This window comes from Lithobates pipiens, unplaced genomic scaffold, assembly GCF_037356315.1.
Source record: "Lithobates pipiens isolate NorthernLeopardFrog02 unplaced genomic scaffold, aLitPip1_a1.2 Scaffold_1, whole genome shotgun sequence".
Taxonomy (NCBI): domain Eukaryota; kingdom Metazoa; phylum Chordata; class Amphibia; order Anura; family Ranidae; genus Lithobates; species Lithobates pipiens.
In genome coordinates, this window is record NW_027507685.1 from 131,392,668 (window position 1) to 131,414,814 (window position 22,147).

Below are 22,147 nucleotides of genomic sequence, written 5' to 3' on the forward strand. Positions count from 1 at the left end.
ACCAAACAGGACTGTTGTAAAAATGTTCCCGATCATTTTTTCAAAAGAGTCCGGTGCTGTTTCGTGCATCGATTCAGGTGCAAATTTGTTAAGTGTATGACACTTGAAATTGCACCTGAACCGGACCTAAAATTGTACAGGGCTGTTTTGAAAAACGGACTGCTGCCATCCTGGACTAATGTGAACTAGCTCCATAGAAAGCTGGTTCGGTTCACATATCAGGCAAATCGCATGAAATTAAAAATGCATCCAATTCGCATATATGGGAACCACCTAAACTGCATTTTCAAAATGATCATTGAAAACCAGAGATATAAAAAGCTGAATTATATGCAAGTCTCAACTATTCCAGTAAAAGCCGAGTTTGCGCTCACCCATCATGCCTCCTTATTGGTCAGTGAGGAAGCTTGTCGCAATTAGATGTTAATAGGGAGGTAAAGGTCAATACATTTTTGGGGTAAAAGTTAGGAATTGTATGTAATTTCAGCTGACCGTAGATCTGTATTAACCGATTGCTATGAGATTGATTCTTCATGATCAATGGTCTCCAAACTGAGTCCCTTTGCTAGCTTTCATCCAGCCCTTGAGCACTTATCCTTCCAATGATATGAGGCACTATTCCTCCCACTGACCCCAACAGTGGGACATAAATTTTGCCACTGACATTAATGATGAGACATTAGTCCTCCCACTATTATCAGTGATGGGGCACTATTCTTTTCACTGACATCAACAGTGGGGACATTATTTCTTGCACTGGTAAAAATGATTGGGTACTATTCCTCCCACTATACCAATGATGGGGCACGATGACTCCTACTGACCACCGAGCCTGAGGCCATGTTTATTCTAAATCGCTGCTCCCTCCCTAAAGTTTGAAGAACAGTAAACTGGCCCTTTGAAAAATTTACAGACCCCTGTTCAAAGATAACCTCTAATTATGTCTTTCATCTCATGATCAGTTTGAATTGGCCAGGTTTGTTTTGACAGGTTTACTTTAATGATAAATAAATATAATTGGGGATTCCAGTTAGACTAGAGTGAAGCTTTTGTTATAGCCTTGTGAAAGGGGCAGAGCTGGGCATTCACATCTTTGAAATATACAAAGGCAAGCGGATGATTTGATCCACTGATCCCTATTTCAAATTTAAATACTTGCAGTAAGGCTAGCAATTATTCACATACAGTGCATCTGACAAGTATTCAAAGCGCTTCACTTTCTTATTTTACATCGCGGGACACAGAGCCATAGTAGTTACTATATGGGTTATAGGCCACCTTCAGGTGATTGTCACTGGCACGTCCTAAATTAAAAAGTACACTCCCTATATAACCCCTCCCACTGGTGGGAGTACCTCGGTTTTTTCACCTGTGTCTAAGGTGTTGGTCAAGAGTAAAGATGTGCTATGCTGAGCTCCACTGGAACAATCCTTGCTAGGGCTAGCCATGCTGACTGGATCCATTTATAGTGTCTTTTTTTGGCCAGATCGAATGGTACCTGGGCCCTGTATCTAAAGAAACTAGGTTTTTGCCTGCGAATGCTTCTCTTTTTAGAGAGCTGGACCCTGGGATCCAGTACTTTTTGGCAGTGTTAGGGCATAAAAGTTTTAACTGGCAGGGTGCATTGTAGGTCCAGGACTGTGGGTTTCCTCTAGGATCCCCTGCTCCTGAAGGTTTAACGGAACCCACCATGAAGGGTGAAGATTGGTTCTTTTGGCTTACCACAGAAAACCCTGCAGCGGGAAAGGTAAGTGGAGTTTTCTAAGATTTTTTTAAAATTTTCTTATGAATGTCTCCTTTAGCATAAAAATGTTGTCATGCCTATGTGTCACCACTGGGGGCTGTATTGAGCACTCACTGCCTCATGCTGGAAACAGCGCTGTATCAGAGAGCCAAAATGCTTCCCCCACTCCAGCGAACAGCAGATCCTCCGGTAAGCTTAAGGGGGGCTTATCGCCCCCCTGTGCTGATACTCTCCCCCTGGTGGGATAAAATTGCTTGGATTCTGCTTTTTGGGAAAAGGGAGTGGGGCCGCTCACGGGGCTTGTCGGCGTTCTCCGACGCCAGGTGCACAAGGAAGCAAGTTTCTAAAAGCACACTGTGTGCTGCTGCAGGCTGTGGAGGGACACAAGAGCAAAGAGGTGGCATTATCACGTTTGGTGACACAGGCATTTCCTTTGACACATTGTTACTGCTGCATCAGGCTGGGCATTAATAGCAGCAACTGTGCTGAACTATAGCTCAAGCAGTATATGCATTCCTTCTTGTAATACCTCTGCTTTGTGCATCGGGGCTATGGTAGAAGGGAGGTAAAAACACCCTCAATAAAGGGCTCTAGAAAGACTTTAGTCACACAGAAGCCTAGATCCATCCCAGTAAGATGGCATCCTTCCCTGAGAGTAATATGGCTGGTTACGGTGAACCGCCAGGAGGGGAAAGTGTTGCAGCTGCTCTCCTCTTCCGTAGAACCTGATGCAAAGTATCAAGCTCGCATGAAAGGTTGTTTTCAGTCATTCACTGAATTGGGCTGCCCCACATTTTTACTGCCAGTAACGCAGTTAGTTGATGAGCCCACTTCTACTTTGGGTTCACTAAAAGCCCCCCAATCTGTTCATGCTTTTTCTATCCCTTCATGGCTAATAAAGCTTATGTATTCTGAGTGAGAGCACCCAGATAAACAGCTTTTTTCCTCTGAAAAAAGTTCTCAATATTTTATTCTAAGGAGGAAGGGCTTTATGAGGAGTTCCAGTGATTAACAGTTATATCCTCTGTAAACAAAAACCTGACTTGTCCAGTAGACAATGCTCCTATGCTAAAGGGTCCAACAGATAAGAAGTTAGACTTCCTTTAAAAATAAATAAATATATATATATATATATATATATATATATATATATTTCACCCGCAGGTTCAGGCATTCAAACCTGCACTGGCATTCAGAGGCCTATAGCTACATTGGAGGCTAAGCAGAGTCTGGCCTGGTTAGTAGCTGCATGGGAGACCACCTTGGAATTCCATGTGCTGTAGGCTTCTAGGACCAGTTTATAGAGGTTCTCCAAAGTTATTACTGATCAGCAGGCCCAGGGTTTGGCTGGCATATCAGAAGCATTCTGTTTTACAGTTATCGCTATGAGAGATTCTATTCTGCAGGCCCCACGGCTCATGTGCTTCTTCTCCAGTGCCAGGGGCATCTGCCTCCAGGCAGTCATTGCGGCCTCCACCGTCAGGATTCAAGAGGTAAACCGCAGGGTCAGTCCCAGGGTCAAAAGATGTTTACTGGCGGAAATCGTACCCACTTCATTTAAAGTCCCAGGGTGAATCCTTCGTTTTTATAGGGTTTTTTCAAACCTTTTTTTTACGGTTCCAAAACCGTACAGGAATGTCAGACCCATTTTGGATCTCAGAGATCTAAACCGGGTTTGAATATCCATTCTTTTCGCATGGAGTCAATCCAATCAGCAGTCTCCGTCCTTCAAGGGGGAGAACTTCTGGCATCAATCGACGTCAAAAATGCTTTTTTCCATGTGCCATTTTTTCCCCACTCACCAAAAATTTACGCTTCAAGGTAGAAGATCTTCATTTTCAGTTTGTAGCTCTACCTTCCATTCTAGCTATTCCACCTAGAGTGTTTACAAAGATCCTGGCTCCTCCTTTAGCCAGGGTAATGGTTCAAGGTATAACAATACTAGCCTATTTAGATCTTCTCTTCATAGATCAATTTGGTAGCCCGCTTAATCCACACTTTGGTCACTGCAGTTAGCTACCTGGAATACCTAGGTTGGATTCTCAGACTAGAGAAATCCTCCTTAAATCCATCAAAGAGATGGGACTGATCATTGATACAGTTCAGAAGAGGCTATTTTTTTTTCCCCAGGAAAGGATCAGTTCCATAAGGGAACTGATTAAGTTACTCAAGTCAAAGAAGAATCCTTCTATTTTGCATTGTATGAATTTGTTGGGAAAGATGGTGGCTTCTTTTGAGGCCGTTGCTTATGTGCAGTTTCATTTAAGACTGCTGCAAAACAGTATCCTGTCAACTGGGAACAAGAAGGTCCAAGCCCTGGGCTTCTTAATGCGTTTATCCCCCAATGTGCATCAAGAGCCCCAACTGGTGGTTGATATCCAAGAATCTTCAAAAAGAGGAATCCTTTCTACCAGCTACCTTGAATGTGGTAACAACAAACGCCAGCCTTCTGGGCTGAAGAGCATTCCTGGAATGAACATCTGTCTTAAGGAAATGGTCCAAATCAGTGATGACCTTGTCCCTCAATTGTCTAAAGATTCGTGCAGTACGCCTGGTCCACGAGGCATGGACGCTCAAACTACGGAATTGTCCTATCAGGATCCATTCCGACAATGCCACAACTGTGGCTTTTATCATTCACCAAGGGGGCACGAGAAGTTGTGCGGCCCAGAAAGAGGGGAATCATGTTCTATCTTGGTAGAAAACATAATTCCTTGCTTATTTACAATTTTCATTCCAGGAATAGGAATTGACAGGCGGACTACTTGAAGTGACCAACAATTTTTCCTGGGAGAATGGTCCTTTCACCCCGACATGTTTCTGTTGATATACAAGAAGATGGGGAGTTTCGGATGTGGAACTTTGTGTCAAGGACAAGGGATCCATTGGCATACGTAACAGATGCCTTGATTTTTTTCCGTGCAATCTATGCGTTCCCTCCTGTTCTGGTGCTTCAGCGCCTTCTTCACAGGATAAAGCAAGAAGGGAAGGATGTGATTCTTGTGGTCCTGGTGTGGCCCAGGAGATCTTGGTTTGCCGAGATTGTAAAGATGGCGGTGGGGAACCCTTGGACCCTACCACTATTGCCAGACCTTCTCTCACGAGGTCCAGTATTCCATCCTACCTTACAAATGCTAAATTTGGTGATTTGGCTATTGAGACCCACATTCTGAAAGATCGTGGGAGATTAGCCTCAGTAGTTCTACTTTGGTAAATGCTAGGAAGCGGACCTCCAGAGTCAAGAATCTGGAAGGCATATGTTTTCTGGTGTAGATCCAGGGGTTGGTACCCCAGGAAATATGTCATAGGTAGGATCCTTGAATTCCTACATATGGGATTAGAATTGAAGCTGGCCTTGAGTACTATCGATGGCCAGATATCGGCCTTATTGGTCTTTCTTTTCATCAACCACTTGCTTCTCTCTCTCTGGTTCGTAACTTTATTCAGTGGGTAACGCGGATTAATCCTCCAGTTTGCTCACCCCTGAACTTTGGTACTTCATTTTAGTCCTGTGCGCTTATAGAAGCAGGTTTTTTTTTCGGAGCCAAAACGAGATATTCCCTTGGTCCTCTTGACGGGGAAAAAATATTTTTTCTTGGTTGCCATATCTTCTGCAAGAAGAGTATCAGTGTTGGCTGCTCTTTCTTGTAAGGAGCTGTATTGGTTGCTCATAAGGATGAGGCCGTATTGCGGCCTTATCCTGAATTTGTATCGAAGGTAGTATCAGGTTTTCATTTAAACAAGGATATTGTTCTGCCTTCCTTTTTTTTCCAGAACTTTGTTTCTGTGAAAGAAAAGCCACTACGTTTTCTTGATGTGGTGAGAGCGGTCAGGGTTTATTGAAAGCTTAGATTCGTAAACAAAGGTTTTTTTTTTTCTGTTGCTAGATGGTCCTGAAAGTGGACAGGCAGCATCGAAATCTACTGTTTCTAAATGGATTTGTCAAGTGATTGTTAAAACTTTTGGTTTTAAGAGGAAAGTTCCTCCTTTTCATAGTAAAGCGCACTCCACTGGGCTGTTGGTGCTTCTTGGGCAGTGCATCACCAAGCCTCCATGGCTTAAATCTGCAAGGCCGCAACTTGCTCTTTAGTCCATACATTTACCAGATTCTATCAAATAGATGTAAAAGGCATGAGGACATCGCCTTTGGGTGCAGTGTATTGCAGGTTGCAGTATGAGTCCTTTTAGTCTCTTGGTGTCCTACTTTTGTGTCTCCTTCCCTTCATTTGGCATTGCTATGGGACATCCCACATAGTAACTACTATGGCTCTGTGTCTCGTGATGTACGATAAGAAAATAGGATTTTTATAACCGCTTACCTGTAAAATCCTCTTCTTTGAAGTACATCACAGGACACAGAGGTCCCTCCCTTCTTGGTATGCACATGTATTGCTTTGCTACAAAACTGAGGTACTCCCACCAGTGGGGTTTTATAGGGAGAGCACTTTTTAATTCAGAGTGTGCCAGTGTCCATCACCTGAAGGTGGCCAATAACCCACAGAGGAACTACTATGGCTTTGTGTCCCGTGATGTACTGCAAAGAAAAGGATTTTACACGTAAGCTATTATAAAAATCCTATTTTTTCCACATTTGTTATGTTACAGCCTTATTCCAAAATGGATTCAATTCATTATTGTCTTCAAAATTCTAAAAACAATACCCCATAATGACAACGTGAAGTAAATTTGTTTAAAATCTTTGCAAATTTATTAAAAATAAAAAAACTGAAAAAATCACATGTACTGTACAAAAGTATTCACAGCCTTTGCTCAATACTTTGTGGAAGCACCTTTGGTACCAATTACAGCCTCAAGTCTTTTTGAGTATGATACTACAAGCTTGGCACATCTAATTTTGGGCAGTTTCTCCCATTCTAATTTGCAGGACCTCTCAAGCTCCATCAGGTTGGATGGGGGCCGTCAGTGCATAGCCATTTTCAGATTTCTCCATAAATGTTAAATCACGTTTAAGTCTGGGTTGTGGCTGAGCCCCTCAAGGACATGCACAGAGTGGTCCCGTAGTCACCCCTTTGTTATCTTGACTGTGTGCTTAGGGTTGTTGTCCTGTTGGAAGATGAACTTTCACCCCAGTCTGAGGTCCAGAGCACTCTGGAGCAGATTTTCATCAAGGATGTCTCTGTAAATAGATGCATTCATCTTTCCCTCAATCCTGATTAGTCTCCCAATCCTGCCCCTGAAAAACATTCCCACATCATGATGCCGCCACCACCTTGCTTCACTGTAGGGATGTTGGCCAGCTGATGAGCTTTGACTGGTTTCCTCCCGACTTGACACTTGCCATTCAGGCCAAAGAGTTCAAGCTTTGTTTCATCAGACCAGAGAATTTTGTTTCTCATGGGCTGAGAGTCCTTCAGGTGCCTTTTGGCAAACTCCAGATGGGCTGTCATGGGCCTTTTACTTGAGGAGCGGCTTCTGTCTGGTCACTCTCCCATACAGGCCTAAATGGTGGAGTGCTGCAGAGATGGTGGTTCTTCTGGAAGGTTCTCCTCTCTCCACAGGGAAATGCTAGAGCTCTGTCAGAGTGACCATCGGGTTCTTAGTCACCTCAGTGACTTAGGCCCTTCTTCCCCCGATCGCTCAGTTTGGCCTGGATGGCTCACTCTAGGAAGAGTCCTGGTGGTTCCAAACATCTTCTATTTATGGATGATGGAGGCCACTGTGCTCATTGGGGACCTTCGATGCTGCAGAAATTTTTCTGTACACTTCTCCAGATCTGGGTCTACATACAATCCTGTCTCGGGGGTCTAGAGACCATTCCTTGGACTTCATGGCTTGGTTTGTGCTCTGACATGCACGGTTAACCGTGGGACCTTATATAGACAGATGTGTGCCTTTCCAAATGTCCAATCAACTGAATTTATCACAGGTGGATGCCAATCACCTTTTAGAAACATCTCAAGGAGGATCAGTGAAAACATGATGCACCTGAGTTCAATTTTGAGTGTCATGGCAAAGACTGTGAATACTTATGTACATGTGATTTTTCTCCTATATTTTTAATAAATTGGCAAAACTGTCAAACAAGCTTCTTTCACATTGTCATTATAGGGTATTGTTTGTAGAAATGTGAGGAAAATAATGAATTTAATTCATTTTGGAATAAGGTTGTAACATAACAAAATGTGAAAAGGGGGAAAGTGCTGTGACTACTTTCTGGATGCACTGTATAATTGTGGAGGTAGCCGTATTGTTTTCTTTCGTATGTTTCATAGGTTATCTTTTCTTTACTGTTCTTCTGATATCAATGCACTGAGCTCTGTTAAATGCCTTTTACCTAAAAGAATAAACATGCCAGGCAAATTATGGCAGCAGTTGTTTAGTAAAGCTGCTGGCTGTACTGTCTTACATACAAGCACTAGATACAAAGCTTACATATCTGTGATATTTCTCATGAGAAAAGCAAGCATTTAAATGTCAAAAATGATTTACAGGTAAACAAAAACTCATATGAGTACTACAGCAAAACTGTTTGCAATTATTTATTTTGCATAGTATGTTTTTCATGTACCGGTACTTTGTCCTTCATAAATTGAAAAAGTCATTTTTTTCCCCCAGCTATCTGTTCAAATATTATAAACCAGCGTCATATGGGCACCCTGAAATACCTCATGCATAAGAGATTTGTAGAGGTAGGTTTTAGCTATTCGTGGATTTATAATTTGTGAATTTATTTTGAAATATTTCATGTTAAAACATCAGACAAAAACATATTTTTTTGCAGTTTTCAAGAGAGTGAGAAAATGGTTTTTTATTGTGGTTTGTGTCCCTATTGAGGCGATCTAACATTACTATGAGGTTGATTTACTAAAACTGGAGAGTTCAAAATCTGGTGCAGCTGACAAAAAAAAACAAAACCTGGAAGCTGATCGGTTTTTATGCAGAGCTGCGCCAGGTTTTGCTCTCTCCAGTTTAATAAATCAGACCCTATATGTCCTGGTGACTATTGTCAGTGGTATGGGTGGAATCTTCCAATGGGTATTGCTGATCCAGAAATATTTAAAAGGTGGGGGGTTATACTAGGTTTGTGTAGAGTTCCGCCTATTGCTGTGTCTCTAAAGGGTTAGGAGTGAGGGGAGGTCTCCCCAGTGGGGACAAAACAGCAATAAAAACATAAAAGACCTCTTTCCCATTTTACCATCCCAAGCTAAAGAAGCTTTGGCTGGAGGAACACTAAGTGATAGTTAAAGTTTACCAAATCTATTAATAAAACAAAATCCACTTTTCTACTGAAGAATTAAACCACCTAGCCTTCTATTTTCGAGGACTCTATTGTTGAGATCGCTGTGTTGAGTTCCCGATTCTGCACACGTTCTATGTCCATGTGAGGGGCTCCCACTCTCCTTGTTGGATTTTTAAATCTATTTTTATATCGTAGAGAATGTAACAGTTGTACCTGGAACACTCAAAACTTCCAGGTGGACAAGAACATAGGAGAAATTGCTGTAGCATCTAAGACATAAGAACTAAGGTACTTTCACAGCCCACCGAACCTACCTATAGCAAAAATACCACTTTTCTATTGTTTGTCCTTTTGATATAATGCCTACAGGTCAGTCTAATGCTATATTATAATGCCACCATTTGCTTTCAACTCCGCTGTAACAAGGTACCTTTTCAAAAATAAAACAGCAGTAAGTGTGCCAAATCAAAGGTGGAAGAGGCTGTTGATTTCACGCTCTTACTTCGGTTTTATTTTTGGATTTGTAGTTTGGGTTACCCATTTAAGAAATACTTTTTTTTTCTCTAAAGCTGTCTCACCAATGCCAATGAGCTCCATGGATCACATTGTAATTTCTACAATAATGTACTAATGAGAACTGAAGTCCCAGAATCTCTTGGATATGTCCTTTGGTTCTTGAGAATGCCCTCCTTCCCTGTTCCCTGATGCTTTGCGATGTCACTTTAATTCATGATACAGCATTATATAAGCATATATCATGTTAGTCTTACTAACAAAAACATGGTTTCCAATTTTACTTTCCAGAAAACAATGACCGAGGAGAACTGGAGTGACCATGTCCAGGTAATTCTATCACCCCCCCCATCTGTGAGGTAAACATCTTATCAGTGTCAGGCTGTGAGAAGGCACAGAGGTCACTGGGGTTGTGTCTGTTTTGTTCTAACATCTGACACAGGGCCTTTAGTTCAGGCATTCCCGGACATTGGCCCTTCAGCTTTAGAGGGAACAGATATGTCAGAAAGCCTGACAGCTGTTGAATTAGTGGGAAATAGACTTATCGTGTCTCCAGTGAAATCTGTCTGTATTGCCCCAAAGCTACTAATCATATTCAGACTTTAGCTGCCATAGCAATATTATTTGTATTTTGAAGGACATGATATTGCTATTCTCTAAATAAAAGTGATCACTACCTCCTCATTTATATTCATTTATATTATGCTTATATATTACACTTATCTGTACAGGATTTATAGAACCATTCATATCAGATCCTGTTTGCCTCAGCAGATTACAATCTAGTCATTCAATCCAACTGATAAATACTTAAGAGGGTCATTTATTATTATTATTATTATAATACAGGATTTATATAGCGCCAACAGTTTACTTAGCAACTTACAACTTGAGGGCAGACATTACAAATGCAATACACTTGCATACAGTAGGGATCAGAGGGCCCTGCTCATTAGAACTTAAAATCTAAGAGGGAAGGTCAAGAGATACAAGAGATAATAATGATAATGAAGAGGAAATATCCCTTTGCGAAGGGTTACTCCTTTGGCCTGGGTTTTTTGGGTTTTTTTTTTTTACTTCTTTTTATTTGGTATAAAAAATTACAAAACAGAGCCTTATGGGCATACTTGGCCTTCATTTTACTGCCCATTCAACGTGCAATCTGCGGTTTCACCCTCCTTCATTTTTACTGCATTGTACATTTGTCAAGCACACTGCTGTGTTTTATACAGCGGTTGGACAAAAATATGGATACACTACATGATTTTCAGGTGTGAAATGTTTTGCGTTGAAAGCTGAAGTGATGTAACATTCTTTTGCTTCCGCTGTGTGATGAGACACCTAGCTAACAGATGGGATGACTCACTTTCGTCATTCACTCCGTGCGCTGCTAGTAATATGGAGTCATGTCAGAGCTCAAAGAGTTTTAAAGAGGCCATATTGTTGTTGCCTTCTTAGCTGGTGCCTCTGTGACTGAAATTGAGAATTTATTTTCGGTATTGTGAGGTACAGTATCCAAGGTTATGACGGCATATACAGCTTCCGGGAAAACCTTGTCTGATAAGCATGGTCAACTGACCGAAAGAGACACTAGGACATTGCGCAGGATTACCCGGAATAAAAAAACTGCTACAAAAGTGATTGCAGGGGTCAACCTCTGTCTTCCAAAGCTCATGTCCATAAAACTGAGCAAAACATTCACAGGTGAGCTGCATTTGCCAAGTCAGTAGTGACCGATATTAATGCTCAGAAGAGGAGACAGGGGTGCAACACCCATTAATGTATATTATCAATCAATAGAAGACTGTAATATGGTCCAATGAATCGAGCTTCACACTGTTCCCAACCACTGAATGTGTTGGCGAACACTGTCCCAACCTTATGATCAGGACTGTCTTGTGCAAATGGTAAAGCATGGTTTGGGCAGCCATATCTTGGTATTCTGCAGGACCCATCAGGACCTTGAAAGGTAGAGTCGACCTATGACTATAATGACTATATACAAGTTTTGGCGACCACGTGCACCCTTTGCAGACATTGTTTGCTGAAGAGAGTGCCAAGACAATAATGGTCCAATTCACACAGCTGGTGTCAAATCATAATGGAGGATTTAAGCTATCCAGACATGCACTGGGTGGAGGGAACTGCGCATTCATCTAAGGCTCGCCAGTTCCTAAATGTCTTGCAGGACAATTTTTGGGGTCAGATGGTAGAGGCACCAACTAGATATAAAGCGTTACTGGATCTACTGATTACCAACAATACAGACCTGATCACGGATGTGGAAATATGGGGCAATTTAGGTAACAGCGATCAAAGGTCAATTGGCTTCAGTATAAATCACACAATAGTAAACATAAGGGGAATACAAAGAAGCTGAATTTAAAAAGAGCCAACTTCCCTAAACTACGAGCCTGGCTAGAAGGCATATTGGGATAAAATCTTAGGAACAAAGAACACGGAGGAGAGATGGGTTTGCTTTAAGAGCATATTAAAGCGGGAGTAAACCCAGTTTCAAAAAACACTTACATTCCCGGAATGCTGGAAATGCTAACGTTCACATTGGTTGTGCTCTCAACCAAACTTTCAAACCATCCAATGTCTGGTTTCATAACTGATCACATGTGCAGCATTATGGCAGTTGAAGAATCATTAGAGACCAAGATGGCAGCTTCCTTGACTGAAAACGATAGAAGGGTTTACTTCCACTTTAAATAAGGGCATTAGCCAATGCATCCCATTGGGTAATAAATTTAAAAGAGCGAACGAAAGTCTTGGATGGTTTAACTCCAATGTAAAAATGTATATAAAAGCAAAGGAGAAGACCTTCAAAAAATACAAGGTTGAGGGATCATCATCAGCATTCAGACTTTATAAAGAATGCAACAAGGAATGTAAGGGTGCAATAAGCTTGGCTAGGATAGAACATGAAAGACACATAGCGTAGGAGAGAAAAGAAAATCTCAAGAAATTATTTAAGTATGTAAACAGTAAGGCCTCTTTCACACTGATGTCCCGTTCAGGCCCGCCTGTCAGTTTTTCAGGCGGACCTGAACGGGTGCTCCATAGAGGTCTATGGAGCGTCGGATGCTATTTTTCCATCCGTCTGCGGATCGGATCGGATGACGACGGGCACTGCGGTCCGTCGTCATCCGATCTCCCATAGGGGAGAGCGGCGCTGTGACAGGTCCGTCCCTGCGCAGTGTGCAGAGACGGAGCTGTCATCTCCCTGCTCAGCGGGGATCGGCGGAGTGATCCCCGCTGAGCAAAGGATATCCACGGGGCGGATCAGAACTGATCCGCCCCGTGTGAAAGGACCCTAAAAAAGGGAAGACAGACCATATTGGCCCCTAAAGAATGAGGAAGGACATCTGGTTACAAAGGATGGGGAGATGGCGAAGGTATTGAATTTTATTCTTCCCCCTCAGTCTTCCCCAGGGAATGGGGGGCTTCAGTAACAAAAACTGCAGTGTTTATCCTCATGTCACATCGCAGGAAGAACCCCCATGGTTAATAGAGGACAGAATTACAATTAGACTTGGGAAACTTAACATTAATAAATCACCGGGACCAGATGGCTTGCACCCAACGGTACTTGGGGAACTCGGTCAAGTAATTTTCAGACCATTGTTCCTAATTTTTACTGACAGTCTACTGACTGGAATGGTACCCGCTGATTGGAGAAAAGCCAATGCAGCACCAATATTTAAAAGGCCCAAAATACATTCTTGGGATGATAGGCTCAGCAATGGCATGCAACGCCAAGCTGCTGCTAACAAAGCAGAGTATTGCCATGCATTAAAAAGGGGCTCAACTCCAGATATAAAACGATAATTCTCCTGCTCTACAAAACTCTGGTCCGGCCACACCTAGAGTATGCTGTCCAGTTCTGGGCACCAGTCCTCAGGAAGGATGTACTGGAAATGGAGCGAATACAAAGAAGGGCAACAAAGCTAATAAAGGATCTGGAGGATGTTAGTTAAGAGGAAAGGTTGCGAGCACTGAACTTATTCTCTCTGGAAAAAGAGATGCTTGAGAGGGGATATGATTTCAATATACAAATACCATACTGGTGATGCCACAATAGGGATAAAACTTTTTTTGCAGAAGGGAGTTTAACAAGACTTGTGGCCACTCATTAAAATTGGAAGAAAAGAGATTTAACCTTAAACTACTTAGAGGGTTCTGTAAGAGCGACAAGGATGTGGAACTCCCTTCCACAGGCGGTGGTCTCATCGGGGAGCATCAATAGTTTCAAGAAACTATTAGATAAGCACCTGAACGGCCGCAACATACAGGGATATACAATGTAATACTGACATATAATCACACACATAGGTTGGACTTGATGGACTTGTGTCTTTTTTTTCAACCTCACCTACTATATAACTATATAAATTGTGGTTTGATGAGCACGCAGACGAAATACCACACCTTCCTTGAGCGCCGCAGTTGCTGGACCTCAATATCATAGCGCCACTATGGTCAGTTTTGGAGAACAAGGTTTAGACTTGTTTTCCGCCTCTGGCATCTCTTCGAGAACTGGAGCGATTTTTGCATGAAGAGTGGTATCGGATTCCATCATTCACCATCCAAGACTTATATGTGTCAGTTCCCAGGAGAATTCAGGCCGTCTTAGATGCCAAAGGCAGTCCAACATCATATTGGATAACAATTTCATTTTTTACCTGGTAATTTACTTCTTATTTTGTCCAACCCCTGTAAGTGCTCAGTGTTCACTGTTATCTGTTTTAATGAGGCGGTATGGATGCAGCAACAACATACAACTGCTTTATCAATGAACTCCAAGGTCTCATTGCAGGAAAAGAAACCAGTTAAATTGACTTTCCCTCTCTTTTTTTAGGCTAAATAGCAGGCTAGAGCAGAGAGAGTGAAGCTGGCCATAGAAAAGTTGATAACGAAAATCCTTAGTCGTTCGTTTTTTGCATCATTAGTTGACAGCTGCGACACGCGATTTTCATGCTGCAATTGAAACTGCCTGATTCAACATGCTGGATTTTAGATAAATGAAACAAGTAATAACACAATCGTACGCACCATTTTTGTTTTTTAATAAACAGAACGTTCCCCTTTGGACTTGTCTATGGCTGGCCTAAGGAGTACAATTTTATTTTCCATTTGCACCCTCTACCAATCTGCTCGCCAACCTGAGCTGAAAAAGAGACTGCTATTTCAGGACATAGAAACGCGTACTCTACAATGCAGCTCTGCCATGTGGGGTGGGTTAAGCTTCCTTAGCCCTTTGCAAATTGTGCCATAGTGTTGAGTCAAAACATTTTACACTTTTCTGGTAGCATGGGCTGGACAGCATGTGGAAAACATGTATTTACTGTCACCTCCTGCTCCAAATTGAGCCTGAAAATTTGTTCTGAATCTGGAAAAGAACAGATTTGCCTAAAACTACCAGTATTAATTTAAATGAAAACCAATGTACTTAAGGGAGACACACACACCCAAGCACAGTAAGAACATTTACACAATGCAGACAGTGTCCTTGAAGGCATTTGAACACAATGGACTATGTATTTTTTTTCCTCTTCAGCCATAGGTTGAAAGAAAGAAAATCACTTGATCCCCCCATAAAAAAAAGTAAATGTTAATGGAAGAATTTCTGTGCTATTGTATCCTGGTTGTGGGAGATTTCCACGCAGTCATAATACAATGATCACTGCTGGTGGCTATAACCGCTGGCAGTGATTGCACAGAAAAACCCAACAGGCTGGTTGTACTGAAGTTGATTAATAGCTGGATTGAAACGTGGCTCGTTCAGCAGAAACTGGCTGAATTTGATCCGCTTATGTGTGGAGAACCAGCCGAATTTTGATCCATCTATGGCTAGTTTTAACCAGTGTTCTGCCCACTGCTCTATTAACAAGTTTTGTTTTCATGGAGTGGCATTGTTCTCTAGGTGTAAACCACATTCAAATATCCATGAAATTCACTGTTTGTACATTGTACATTCTCCTTTGTATGTAGGGATGAGTTAATAAAACTTGATCTGTAAAAAAGGGTTTCTATTGCCTGTTGGGAACAAAAGTGATCCTTTATTTTCAAATTTTAATGTACCAAAAATTTAAAAATCATTTGGTTGTTACGAGCAACATGTCTTGTTTCTTGAATTATGTGTAAATGATGCTGTATGTACAGTATCTCACAAAAGTGAGGATACCTCTCACATTTTAGTAAATATTTTATTATATCTTTTCATGTGACAACACTGAATAAATTACACTTTGCTACAATGTACAGTAGTGAATGTGCAGCTTGTATAACAGCGTAAATTTGCTGCCCCTCAAAATAACTCAACACACAGCCATTAATGTCTAAACCGCTGGCAACAAAAGCGAGTACACCCCTACTGCCCAAAGTGTCAATATTTTGTGTGGCCACCATTATTTTCCAGCACTGCCTTAACCCTCTTGGGCATGGAGTTCACCTGAGCTTCACCGGTTACCACTGGAGTCCTCTTCCACTATTCCATGACAACATCACAGAGCTGGTGGATGTTGGAGACCTTTCTCTCCTCCACCTTCCGTAGGGACATACTCACTTTTGTTGCCAGTTTTTTAGACATTAATGGCTGTGTGTTATTTTGAGGGTACAGCAAATTTACACTGTTATACAAGCTGTACACTCACTACTTTACATTGTAGCAAAGTGTAATTTTTGCAATTTTGTGATCATGAAAAGATATAATAAAATATTTACAAAAATGTGAGGGTTGTACTCACTTTGATGAGATACTGTATGTGGGCATGTGTGTGTGTGTGCGTGCGTTTTAAGGGTGGCAGATGATGTGCAGCTTCATTTTCCGCTCATTCACAGGTAGGCCTAAATGGAACCTCTAATCTTCTTTTTTTTACTTTTAGATATGCATATCCCCTTGAACCCCTTGGTATCAACTTTAAAGCAACTAAAAATAACATTAAAAAACAGCCAACATTTAAAAGAGTAATGCTTTACTGGTCCTGTTGTTGACTCTAATCTTCACTGTCTTGCAGAGCTACACCAGCCAAAGAATTTTCTACATCCAGCACTATTATGTCTGCAAAAATCCAGTGGTTGGAAACCAATCATGCAGCAGGGAACATGGTTATCCATTGCAACCTGACATGTTGAATGCTGAAGAATATTCAGCTGTTAATTCTCTGCAAGAGAGCGAAAATCTGAGTCACAGGCAGTTGGACTTGTAAGGGCTCATGTACACGCATCGATTTTTACTGTGGTTTTGTGGCCGGTGGTCAGAACGTTCCTATCCTGAACATAATTCTTCTGCATTGAGAGGGAGGTTGAACCTTCCCTAACCACAGAAACTTCCAAACTCTTTTAAAAGCCTATGTGTGCATGGACACATAGGCTTTTATGGAGCTGCGTTTAGGAGCTTCGGCAAAAAGACATCAAAAGCTCCTAAACTCAAGTTTAGAAGCTGTAGTGTACACGAGGGCTTAGGCTGGGTTCACACATGCGTGGTGCGAATTGAAGTTCAGTTTTCACAGCTAATTGACAAAGAAGTAGTTCAGCGTTTCATGTCAGTTTTTGATCAGGATCAGGTCAGGATTGCATCAGTATCAGGTCAGGTTTTTTTCCTGTTCACAACAGAATGCATCTGCGAATTAGTTGCGTTCCCATAGAAGATAATGTGCTTGCAATTCGCACTGCAATGCCCAGAAAACACACACATTTTTTGGGCAATGCGGAGTGCGAATGCAACGTACATATGTGAACCAGCCTCATTCAAATGAACGCATTTTAAAATGTCATGTGAGTTGGATGCGGTGTAAGCAGAAGCCAATTCGCATAGGTGTGAACCCAGCCTTAGTGTTGGTGCTTTTTTTTTTTTTTTGGTAAGAGTGTCCAGGCAAGCAGCTAAATACATCGAAATACACATTGCATGTACATTTTGCAGCCAAAGGATTTGTAATTTTTGTGATACATACAGTTTTGCTAATCGGTAAAATCACTCTGCTACTTCTGGATATAATATTACCGCTTTCTGAGTTGGCTTAATGAACAGACTGGAAGTTTCCTGAAGTTCTTAAACAGCAAAATATTTATTTCTTTATCATACATCATGGGGCACATCATGGGGCACATAACTTAATGGGTATATAGGCACCTCCAGGTGATGGACACTGGTATACCCAATCCAGGAAGTTCACTTCCTATATAACCCCTCCTTCCAGGAGCACATCAGTTTTTTCTCCAGTGTCTAAGGTGTTGGTCACGAGTGAAGATGTGCACTGAGGCGCTCCAGGTGGGATCCATGCTAGATTTAGAAAGCCTCCATAGACCAGATCCATCCAAAGTGCCACTGAGGCCAAAGTAGATGGTACCTGGACCTCGTATCTGAAGAACATGGTTTTGCCTGTAACGCCTCTTTGCAGGGCTGGACCTCGGGACCCAGGGCTTTAGTCATGCTACATTACCAAAAAGCTTTTCCTGGCAGGGTGCTTTTTACAGGTCCAAGGGAGTGGAACCCTGATATAAAGGGGAAAAAGGGGGAAATACCACACTCCTAACAGAAATATTTAAGACTAAAAGTGAGTGTAAAGCAGCAGCTAATATATGGAATACACACATATAGCATCAAAAGAAGAAATGGCTAGGCTAACAGTGAAACCACCAGCGGTGAACCAGTGCTCAGTAAATTGAATGTATATACACACAAATGTGGTAAACAATTACAAAAAAAAAAATTAATGTCAACACAAAATAGGAAAAATTCCAAAAATAGGATAACAAAGTCTTGAAGTGAATGTGAGACAATGTCCAAATAAATACTTGGTTAAACGAACAACTAGAATGATGTGATGAATAAATGCAATCTTCCTTCACCAATGAGTGCCTGAACACCATAAGAAATACACGCTTAACAGAAGGCAATCATCAATAGCTTCCGGCTAAACACCCAGCCAGGGCTTTTATCCTAGGATATCCGGGGCAAGCAGCTCAGAGGGCGTGCAACACAGGAACACAATGCAACCAATAATGGGATGTTACAGGGACTCTCGAATGTATGCCAGGTATCACCCAGAAACAGAAAAGAGGGAACTTCCCATGTTGTACTACTGATTGAAATGTTTAATAGAAGATGATAAATACACTTACAGACGTAGAAATAAAAGTAGCATAAGTAGCCGGCCGGCTTGCGAACGCCTTTTCGCTCAGAGGATCATACGTTCATGTAGTAGACTTCCATCTTTTGAGGACACAAAAAATACATATATTCCACAGCAGCTTCTAAAGAATCAAATAACATGGTAAAAGGTCATCAAAGGCTTCTCATGAGTACAGGTACGTGAGTGGTATGTAAGTGGGTCCAACCAATGCGTTTCAACTAATAAGTCGTCATCTTAGGTCACCCTTAAAGAGGTTCCTGCACAACGAGCCTGGGAATTGACTGCCAAAAACATTAGGCTTTGCCATAGATGCCATTAAAGATTCTATTTACCAGGCATCCCGCCTTAAGCTAGTACATATGCGTAGAATCCTGTAGTTAAAAAATTGGTCAGCCGAAGCACCATGTAAAAACCCCCTAACTGAGTTCCCATTTCATGGGAAGTGGCTATTTGGGGAAGATTTGGACGAATATATCCAAACAATTTCTAGTGGGAAAAGTACTCTTTTGCCAATCAAAAGAAAGTATAAATGGCCTTCATTTAAATGGAATTTCTCCTGCTCCAGGGGCTTCCGCCTCTAGACAGTGACAAAGGCCTCCACCGTCTCTAGAGGAAAACCTCAGGGTCAGGCCCAGGCTCAAAAGAAGTCCTGGAGCCGGAAACCTGCAAAGCCTCACCATGAAGAGGTGGGGGGAAGACTTCTGCAGTTTTCAGAAGTCTGGCAAGAAGAAATTCAGAACGGATGGGTCATCTCCATGGTAACGCTGGGATACAAGCTGGAATTTCGAGAGTTTCCACCGTCTCGTTTCCTGAGGTCAAGCGTTCCCAAAGAGCCAGAGAAAAGACCATCTCTTTTGTGCACTAGACCGTTTAATATCTCAGGGGTCATACAGATCCCCACAACAGAGCAAGGTTTGGGGTTTTATTCAAATATTTTTATGGTACCAAAACCAAATGGAGATGTCAGACTCATTATAGAAATAAAAAATCAAAATCTGCTCCTGAAGATCCGCTCCTTTCGCATGGAGACGATCAGGTCAGTAGTTTCTATCCTTCTAGGAAGAGAACTTCTGGCATCTATAGACATCAGGGATGCATATCTGCTTGTGCCTATATTTCCCGCTCACCAAAGGTTTCTGTGGTTCGAGTTAGAACAGCAGCATTTCCAGTTTGTAGCCCTGCCCTTCGGGCTAGCTACAGCACCCTCAGATGTTTTCAAAAGTCCTGGCCCCACCTCTAGCCAGGTTAAGGGCACAGGCCATAACAGCCTTGGCGTACCTAGACGATCTATTGATAATAGACCAGTCGGCTCGTTTGCAGTAAAGTGTACGCATTACAACCAGTCACAAGTTTGGGTTGGATGCTCAACCCAGAGAAATCTTCCTCAATTCCTCTAAAAAGGCTGGAGTACTTGAGTCTGATCATAGACACCGCCCAGGAAAAGATGTTCTTGCCTCCGACAAAGATCTACTCCATAAGAGAGCTGGTGCGGATGGTCAGGTCAAAAGGCGATCCCTCCATTCGCCTTTTCATGAGGTTGCTAGGAAAGAGGATGCCTTCATTCAAAATGGTTCCCTATGCCCAGTTCCATTCAAGACTGTTGCAAAACAGTATCCTGTCTACTTAGAGCAAAATGATTCAAGCTTTAGACTTGCCAATGCGGCTGTCCCCAAGAGTGTCCCAAAGCCTTATTTGGTGGTTACTAACCCAGTTATCTGGAAAGTGGTAACGAAAGATGCCAGCCTTTCAGGCTGGGGAGCAGTACAAGAAAAGACCACTGTCCAAGGACAGTGGTCAAGAGCCGAAAGAAACTTGCCTATCGATATCCTAGAGATTCTGGCATTGCATCTGGCTCTGAGGGCCTGGTCGTCCAGGTTACAGTATTGTCCTATCAGGATCCAATCTGACAATGCCACAGCTGTGGCCTATATCAATCACCATGGGGGCACCAGGAGTGTCTCAGCGCAGAGAGAAGTGAACCATATTCTAACTTTGGCAGGAAGAAATGTTCTGTGCCTATCAGCAGTCTTTATTGCAGGAGTAGAGAATTGGCAGGTGGACTACTTGAGTCGCCAGCAGTTATTCCAGGGGGAATGGTCTCTTCACCCCGACATTTTTTGGACTATTTGTCAAAGATGGGGGACACCGAATGTAGATCTTCTAGCGTCCAGGTTCAACATACAGTTAGTGAACTTTGTGGCCAGAACAAGGGATCCACTCGCATGCAGAACGGATGTGTTGGTGACCCAGTGGGATCAGTTTTCACTGGTCTATGCATTTCCCTTATTCAGTTGCTGCCTTGAATTCTTTGCAGGATCAAGCTTGAAAGAAAGTTGGTAATTCTGGTAGCACCAGCATGGCCCAGAAGGTCATGGTATGCAGAAATCATAAAGATGGCAGTGGAGGGTCCATGGTCCCTCCCGCTACGGCCAGATCTGCTCTCACAGGGCCGATATTCCATCCTACCTTACCGTCTCTAAATTTAACAGCTTGGCTATTGAAACCCACGTTCTGAGGAAACGTGGGCTCTCCGGGTCAGTTATCTTTACCCTTATTAATGCAAGTGAGCCAGCTTCCAGAATTCTATATTATAGGGTCTGGAGGGCTTATGTTTCCTGGTGTGAATCCAAGGGTTGGCAACCTTGGAGATATATCATAGGCAGAATTCTTGCCTTTCTACAATAAGGGGTAGAGATGAAATTGGCCTTGAGCACTATTAAAGGCCAAGTCTCAGCTTTATCGGCCTTATTTCAAAGACCGCTTGCTACACATTCTTTAGTCCAGGGTTTTATGCAAGGGTTGATGCAGCTTAATCCACCAGCCAAACCTCCTTTGAACCCTTGGGACTTGAACTTAGTTTTGTCTGTGTTACAAAAACAGCCATTTGAACCGATACAACATATTCCCTTAGTCCTCCTGACAAGGAAATTGGTATTTTTGACTGCTATATCCTCAGCAAGGAGGGTTGCAGAATTGGCTGCTCTTTCTTGTAAAGAGTCATATTTGATTATTCTTGAGGACAGAGTGGTGTTACGCCCTCTTACAGACTTTTTGACAAAAGTGGTTCCAGGTTTTCACCTGAACCAAGATATTGTCATAGCAAGTGTCCATACAGGGTGATGCTATCAATAGGCAGGCACGATGAAAAATATTTCTCCAACCAAGTGAAATCCTCCACTAACTGTAAATACAAGTTGGTGGAGGATATCGCTTGGTTGGAGAATTTTTTTTCACCGTACCTTCTTATTGATAGGATCACCCTGTATGGACACTTGCTGGTGCTTTTACAGGCTTTCTTCTTTATATGTTTCTGTACATTTTTTATTTTTTATGTTTGTAGTTGTTTTGCGCTGCACTGCTTTTATTTATTTGACTGTAAGGATTTTGATAATTTGGTCCTCAGTGTTCAGCTGCTGTTATGTGGCATATTTATTGCGCTGATTGGTTTTCTATTTCAAGATATTGTCCTGCCATTGGTTTTTCCAAAACCATGTTCCAGGGAAGAAAAGTCACTACATTGTCTTGATGTGGTGAGAGCAGTGAAAATCT

The 22,147-nt window shown here is 42.1% G+C and overlaps 1 protein-coding gene across 4 annotated transcripts in view; it reads left to right on the forward strand.

The window, feature by feature from the left end:
• EXD3 (exonuclease 3'-5' domain containing 3) overlaps nucleotides 1-22,147 on the forward strand; it is a 517,417-nt gene that overhangs the window by 194,499 nt on the left and 300,771 nt on the right. For all 4 annotated transcript variants that reach the window (XM_077476832.1, XM_077476824.1, XM_077476841.1 and 1 more), the window contains 2 exons: nucleotides 8,321-8,394; nucleotides 9,750-9,788. In XM_077476832.1, coding sequence (XP_077332958.1) covers nucleotides 8,321-8,394; nucleotides 9,750-9,788 — 113 coding nt within the window. The remainder of the gene's footprint in view (nucleotides 1-8,320; nucleotides 8,395-9,749; nucleotides 9,789-22,147) is intronic.